The sequence below is a fragment of the Orussus abietinus genome, unplaced genomic scaffold, assembly GCF_000612105.2.
Source record: "Orussus abietinus isolate OABI.00-Male unplaced genomic scaffold, Oabi_2.0 scaffold46, whole genome shotgun sequence".
Classification (NCBI taxonomy): domain Eukaryota; kingdom Metazoa; phylum Arthropoda; class Insecta; order Hymenoptera; family Orussidae; genus Orussus; species Orussus abietinus.
In genome coordinates this window covers 165,779-172,777 of record NW_019394349.1, presented here as the reverse complement: position 1 = coordinate 172,777, position 6,999 = coordinate 165,779, and the positions used below count along the sequence as shown (strand labels likewise).

General features: G+C 41.0%; 1 protein-coding gene across 1 annotated transcript; it reads right to left on the bottom strand.

Annotated features, from left to right (window-relative positions):
- Positions 1–245: 245 nt before the first annotated feature.
- LOC105702065 (mitochondrial folate transporter/carrier) lies at positions 246–6,926 on the bottom strand. The gene is made up of 6 exons (XM_012429311.1): positions 6,145–6,926; positions 5,681–5,834; positions 5,338–5,590; positions 5,132–5,245; positions 4,893–5,038; positions 246–1,857 (listed from the first exon to the last, which is right to left on the bottom strand). Exons 1-6 carry the CDS (start codon positions 6,299–6,301, stop codon positions 1,674–1,676), a joined length of 1,008 nt encoding a protein of 335 aa, XP_012284734.1. The 5' UTR covers positions 6,302–6,926; the 3' UTR covers positions 246–1,673.
- Positions 6,927–6,999: the final 73 nt, after the last annotated feature.

Below are 6,999 nucleotides of genomic sequence, written 5' to 3'. Positions count from 1 at the left end.
CTAACCTCTCGACCGATACACTTTGCCTAGCGAATTCCCTAGCGGGTCGCTAGATGGCGACACCGTGAAAATCCCCCGCGCTTACAAATTTCCGCAAATCTTACGAGAAACGGATCATTCGTCTCGATTATTAATTTTTCGATCTCTTAAGCCCCCTTCCTTAGATAGAAATGACATTTTCCTCGAAGATCCAATCCTCCTCTCGCGGTCTCCTACACCGGGGTAAAATTAAAATGACATACGCGTCGCTTTCGTTGCTATTTATTTTTTCATCCTGCATCCCCTGCACACGTGCATGAAAGGAAAGATCGAAGGTGTAACGCTTCACATCGAACACTTATAATCTACACCCTCGTTATACGCATGCGTACAGAAGACTGCAGTTTCGGCATTCTACACATTTAGTTACTACGGACTAAGCAGTCTGGAATTGAAAAACGATATATCCCTTATAGTTACCTCCCTTAAGAGCTCGATTATAAACCGACTAAAAGTAATCGAATCAACCCGGAACGGACATTACATGGAACAAAAATCTTATTCGAAACTCCGCACAGTATCAGTAACCTCTAACAATAGAGAGAAATAGACGTCAGGTAATTAACGGTTTAAAAAAATCCATCATCTACCTATCTCCTTCTTCCCATTACTAGAAAAAAATAATGAAACATCATTCCGTAGAGAATTCACGATGACACGAAAAGCATCGCTTTGAATGAGCCTCTCATTTTCAAATTCCGAAATTTAATCAGATTTCGTGCACGGGACACGTCGGTGCTAACAATTCATTTGCGCATCCTTCGCTTTATCAAATTACCGTAACTCCCATTCAAATTAAATACACAGCGAGCGTACATCAGTTCCTTACTTACTATTTCAGTGATCCCCTTATTAGAAATGTATGGAATTCCAATTTTTATGCGGCAGAAATTAAATATAGTGCATGGCTATGTGAGAAAAAAAAATCATGAGATAAATATTCAGCGTAATTAAAAACAAAGAATCTTAAAATTAGAGATACGCCGCACGAGGTAAAACCTATAGGAAAATGTGAGAACTAAATGAGCGTGATCACTTGTCCTACGAATTTCACAAACTCGGTACGCACGAATAATCTATGACACGCAGAAAGAAAAAAAAGACATCGAAAATGTAGCCGCAATCGGAATGATCGAAATTATCCTCGACAATTATTCTATACCGAATAATTATACTGGTAGTTATCAATACGAATAGTGTGCTCGTCGATAATGGCTTAGTGATTGTAATTCAGTTAGACCGATACTTCAAGATCTTCCTTAACCAAGTGATTAAACATGCACAAAGTCTTGTTTACTTCGGATATGCTCAATAGTGACTTACATGTAATGTATCATGCGTAATCAAATCGTCAGCTGATTTCATCTATACTGACACCGGCTGTACTATGGCACGACATTACCGTAAATTACTAAACACTTGTTATCACGTATCGTGACCATCCGAGTGATTCCCTATCGAGAACCCGAATGATTAAAATCATTTCGATCGGAGCACCGGTCCAGGAGTCGCATCCGATAAGACCGCATCTTCATAGCAGGTGCCGAAATTAATCCAAAGTTGAGCGAGATCGAAATAAGTATCTTGATAAGGTCCCGGTCCCCGTTTTCCTCCTGTCCGTTAGCTGCAGCGATTTAGCTTCTGGCATGTTTTATCGGTAACGGACTCGAGGCTGTCACATCTTCGATATTAACTGCGTTCAATTGCAGCAGATGGTGAGACACGTTTTCGTAGACAACGAAGGTGATAACAGTCGCCGGTGTCACTCGGGTAAGGTTTACCCCTAAACCTTTGTAAAAGCCACGCCAACCTTCACCCCTGTAACCAACCACCAGCAATACTCTACTTTACTAAACATTCCTCCATGTTTCCTCGCCGTTAATTAATTCTTTAATCAACGATTACACTCGCTAAATTTACCCGCGTACGATTCTTGATAAGAAAATTCCCACCCTGTCGTTCGAGCTCCAAAACAGAACGGGCCGCTCCGAACCTTCCAATTAAATAATTAAGTGAAAAATAATACTACCCTTTCATCGAGCCACACGCGAGTCGATCAAAAATCGTACTGCTGGTGGTTTCATTACATACATTGCACTCACCAGAGGCACGTTCAACTAGTACTCATCCCACGCATACTCAGTCATTCACCACTACGTAACAAAACCGCTAAAAATAATCCACGATTAATAACGGTGGAAATTGTGGTCCAGCCACAGGACACGGTTTACTCGTTACATCGGTACTAAAAGGAAGAAAGAAAAAAAAAAAATGAAAGGATCGCATCCGCAACAACGGCACCGACAACGATGGCTTCCATTGATCGAAGGCTCTTCAACAAAGAGCATCGTTTAACATGTACCAACTGTCCGAAAGGTCCCTCCATTTGCACACAACTCGCATCTCAAAGTACGACGAGGGGATTCTCTAGACCGTATCGGTTTTTTTTTTTTTTTCTGAAACTTTTAATTCGAGAGCTAAGTGCAGTACACGTTTGTGCAGTTTTCACATAAATAAATTTCACCTAATATTTACAGACCACGGCGAGGACTTCTGTCGCTGCATCGGGTGGCGTTTTTTTTTTTTTCCTTTTCTTTCCAGAGAGGAAACTTGAAGGTGGAATACGCTAATTGTGGATTCCAAATTCAGATCGCTCGTCTTACGGCAGAAAACGGTGTGTGTGTGTGTTTAAATATACACAATACACATTAAGCTACGTATCTTAAGACCACAAGGAAAATTCGGCGCAAGCCCACAATATTTTTCACGATTTTCTAAGTCGAGGTAAATCGACGAGTGACATTTAATTTCGCTATAGTTTAAAACAGCATTTTTTCTTTTTTTTTTATTTAATCGGGACGAGACCATTTTATTCAAACTTGAATTAAATCCACCGTCACGATTACTGTATTTTACCTAGTTGCTCAGTGTAATCGTACATTCATCCCGAAGAATGTGACTTAAACCTTTTCCTTCGCGATCTCCCCTTCCCTCAAAATATTGATCCTTTGAGCTACGCATAAATTCATTCTAAGAACACATCTTCGCGTTTCCATTCGTTTTCCACCCCACTTATCGCTCACTTAATCTCGTTCGTACATCTCTTCGAAATTATCGCTGTCATTCCTACACCTCAGATCTTAAGTTACTATCCAATCGAGTCCGTACAAGTACAGGTATTTAAAGTCAATCAAAACCAGTTCAATTAACCGAACATAGGACGAAATTATTAATAATCATAAGTTCTAATTATCAACCCTGACGAGGATAACTTTGTAGGGTCTTGTAAGAATGTTCATAACAAACGTGATAAGTGAACTACATGTCATGATAATTAAAGGTATAACTCCCACCATACACCATCCTGTCTTCGACAAATGTTCCTTAAGCATGCAGATACTTTTCCCACGATCCATGTTTCATTTTTTTTTAATTCAAAGTGTATTCTTTATCGCAGCACAAGACCCAGCTCATACCTTTAACTGTTAAGTATGATAGTTACATTTAACACCACATACTTAAGGGCTTGATTTAAAAGCGAATAACTGGAGAGAAGCGGAAACGTGGAATAAAACTATATTTCAGACTTCAAATGATTAATTACTTACGCGACAACGCACACACGCACACGCACACAATTCGCTTAGGTTTAAGCATACATTGCAAGATATAAGTACCGTAAGCACGGACAAGTCTTAGCTTCTCCCCAGCCAACGCATGTAGCTCAAGATATTTTTAATATTCATCTAGACCTTGGGAGGGGGAGGTTCTTTCCATTTAACGCTCTAGAAAGCTAGAGACATTAAGATTAAGTGTACTAAGTGTTCATCGTAGTGTTCCATACACTACGCCATTCCTAAGTTTAAGAGCGACACGCAATGACATGGCTCACAGCCAATTACATAATTACTACTAAATTGTTTTGCTATTTTCAAAATGGAGGAGAATGTCTCTACAGGCGAAAAATAACAGAAGAAAGGAAGGAAGGAAGGTTTACACACGATGGCGTCTCAAGTGCAATTATTAAAGAAGATCGCAGTAAAAATGCCAGCAGAAAAGTGATATTCCTTGATTACTAGAACCCATTTTCAGGAACGTTACGAAAAGTTCCCTCGACCAAGTATAAAATTCTCAAAAAATATCGCTGAAACTCGATTTCATTAAGAACGTATATAGAAAAGCCAATGTATACTTATTGAATCCCCCGAGATAACATTAACTCGTCGAAATAACTGCTTTGGTCGTCATGGCAGAAGCATCCATACATTCTTAAAGACTTGACTCCGAACAATGTCGTTTTTGTAGAAAAGAAATGTATAGAGGAAATATATATATATGTAAAGTAGAAAATTCCGTCAGTAATACTGAATCGTGTAAGAGGTCGTTTATGTGCATCTAACTATTAACAAGATGGATCCTTCCGCCACGGAAGCACCACTCCTCGTCATCGAAGTGCAAGCGCAATAATTAAGATTGCCTTTTCTTCTTTTAACTCTTTCTGCCTTTAACCCAATACTTGCCATTTGTAAAATCAAGCTAATTGACGTAACTTTGTTTGTTTTTTAATTACGAGAAACTTGTTATGGCGCAGTTTAAAATTATAGAAGTATTAAAATAAGACAGAAAATGTTGAATTCACGTGAACAAGTAATGGGTCAAAATTTGAGTCTACCGTGAAATGTTTTGTATGCCATAAACCTTCTAAAGTCATCAAGCAAAAATCAAATTGGATCAAAGAGACTTAGCTGGTTCCGGTAAATGTCTCATAGATCAAGAGAATCATGCATATATTAGGCATAACATGTAGGAGATACGGGTTTAAGCCTTTATAGAAACCCTTAATTCCTTCTGACCTCCAAGTCAGCTGAATGCAGTCCAGAGTTCCCTTGTAGCTATGATGTTGATCCTGAAGACGAGCCCTTACCACTTGATAAGGATAAGTTGTGGCTGCAGCTATTAATTTTGACACTGCCGCAAAAACAATGTACTCCAATATGCTCTGAAAATAGAAATTTCATCATTGCAAAAATACAGGTTTAAATTATTGTCCGCAAGGAATAAACCAAAAGCTAACCGAGTAATTTCAACGTACCAACTTATTGTCAATGGGGAGATTCTGGTATGTATTATATCTGTTTTTCATTTCCTCATACGTCATAAATTGAATGGCACCATGAGACACGCCAAACATTCCAGGAACTAAACCCTGTGAATTCCGACGTTAAAAGTATGATTGGATCTGGCTATACATTCATAATAGATTTGTAACATTTACATTTTTAATGTCAGATAATTTACCTTGTAGAGACCCCTAATACCCTCCGTGACGTAGATCTTTCTAACTGCATCTAAGATTCCCTTGTATCTTTTTGATTCATCGACGCTCACTTGTCCAGCGTATTGTAAACACAATCTAGTTTTTACTACCCAGATCGGATTCGTAATGAGCAGCGTGAAAATACCAGCATCCGCTGCTGCAAACATATGGCCATAAGGCCCTAAAGGCTTCTTCGCATTTCCGCCTTGGATCCATAGCTTTATATAATTATAGCTGGAAAAACGAATTTAAACGTTTCATGAAAAAAGAAATAAACAAGTTACCCGCCATTTAAATTACTCGCTTTTACAAACATATCCTCACAAGTAAAAGTAAAATCCCCAAGATCCACCCGATCCAACAATGTTCGGCGTTACTCCCCTGTAAAGCCCACGCAGCCCCTCCGACCTGACGATCTCTGTAATAGCGTTTCGAAGTCCAGTATAGTTAGGAGTCGATTTGGTGACACCGTCGTTTACTAAAACAAAGTAAACCCTCCACGTTATTCACCTAGTTCGTTACAAAACTAGCAAATCATCGTAATAAGTAATAAATAATTAAACAAGTGAACGTCACGATATACGCAATTATTCCGCACAGCAATCAGCTGGACGGAGCCACGTGCGCGTCCAAGATGTCTTCCGGGGATTTGGTAAATCGGCCAAGAAAATAGTTGCCAAGAAAAATACGACTATTATTAAATCGGCGCCTTATCGGAGTCTCATTATCGAGCCGAAGGACATAACCTAACTCGGACGTGGCGTCTGTCGACATTCCCCTGGACTCACCTGCGAATCTGATCTTGATCAGGTCAAGGGGATGTAGCATCAAGGTCGAGATGACGCCACCCGAAACCCCGGCGATGAGGTGCTCATATTTGAGCGCGCTGAAGGTGGGGAGCAGTCTCGTGTTCCCCGTGGAGCTCGAGCTCTGAACCCCGGACATGTCGAGCACGAGAGGGTCGTCTACGTTCGCTACCGTGATCGGAAGCGCGGCTCGGTGCGCATCCTCGGCGCTAGCGAGCCCCGAATCGACTCGCCGGCATATCTCCGGATCTGCGTCGGGCACGGTCGAGCTGGGCAACCCGCTCCCTGAAGTGGAATCCCCGCTCACCGCCAAACTGAACGTCGTTGCACACCGTTCGAGCTCGACTACACGTGGTTACGCAACCCAGGAACAACGGCGTCGTCAGTCGACCTCCTCACCATACTGGAGCACGGCAAAGTGTCGTTATCCCGTGCCGTCTAGTACTGCCAACGCAAAGATTCCGTCCACACATGCGCAGTAGTACTTCGTCAAACAAGGCGCAATCGTTCTGCGCAGCGTCTGCGGATTTGCGCACAACTTCGGACCTTTCTAGAACTTGACAATTGGTGCCGCCAGATGGACGGCGGTTGGCGTTATAAATCTGTAAATAATTGTATCAAAGAGAAAATGAGATTAGTCATGAACCCAACTCCGTATCCTACAGGAGATAGGACCTCGATACCCATCGATACCCGATCCATCAAAGCACGATGCAGTGCTCGCTACACCTGTCCTCCCACGCACCCGATAAGTTTGTCGGCTTTTTCAACTTTAATAATTAAAGTACCCTTTCATTTTCTTAAATTCTTAAGAAATACAAACTGAAGTTTGGAGCA

Bases quoted from the DNA above. Each gene is read 5' to 3' on its own strand.
- LOC105702065 (XM_012429311.1), bottom strand. From the start codon at position 6,301: ATGTCCGGGGTTCAGAGCTCGAGCTCCACGGGGAACACGAGACTGCTC. The intron at 5,246-5,337 runs GTAAATTATCTG...CGGAATTCACAG, and splicing joins GTATTAGGGGTCTCTACAAG to GGTTTAGTTCCTGGAATGTT. The intron at 1,858-4,892 runs GTCAGAAGGAAT...GGTTGGTTACAG, and splicing joins TGCATTCAGCTGACTTGGAG to GGGTGAAGGTTGGCGTGGCT.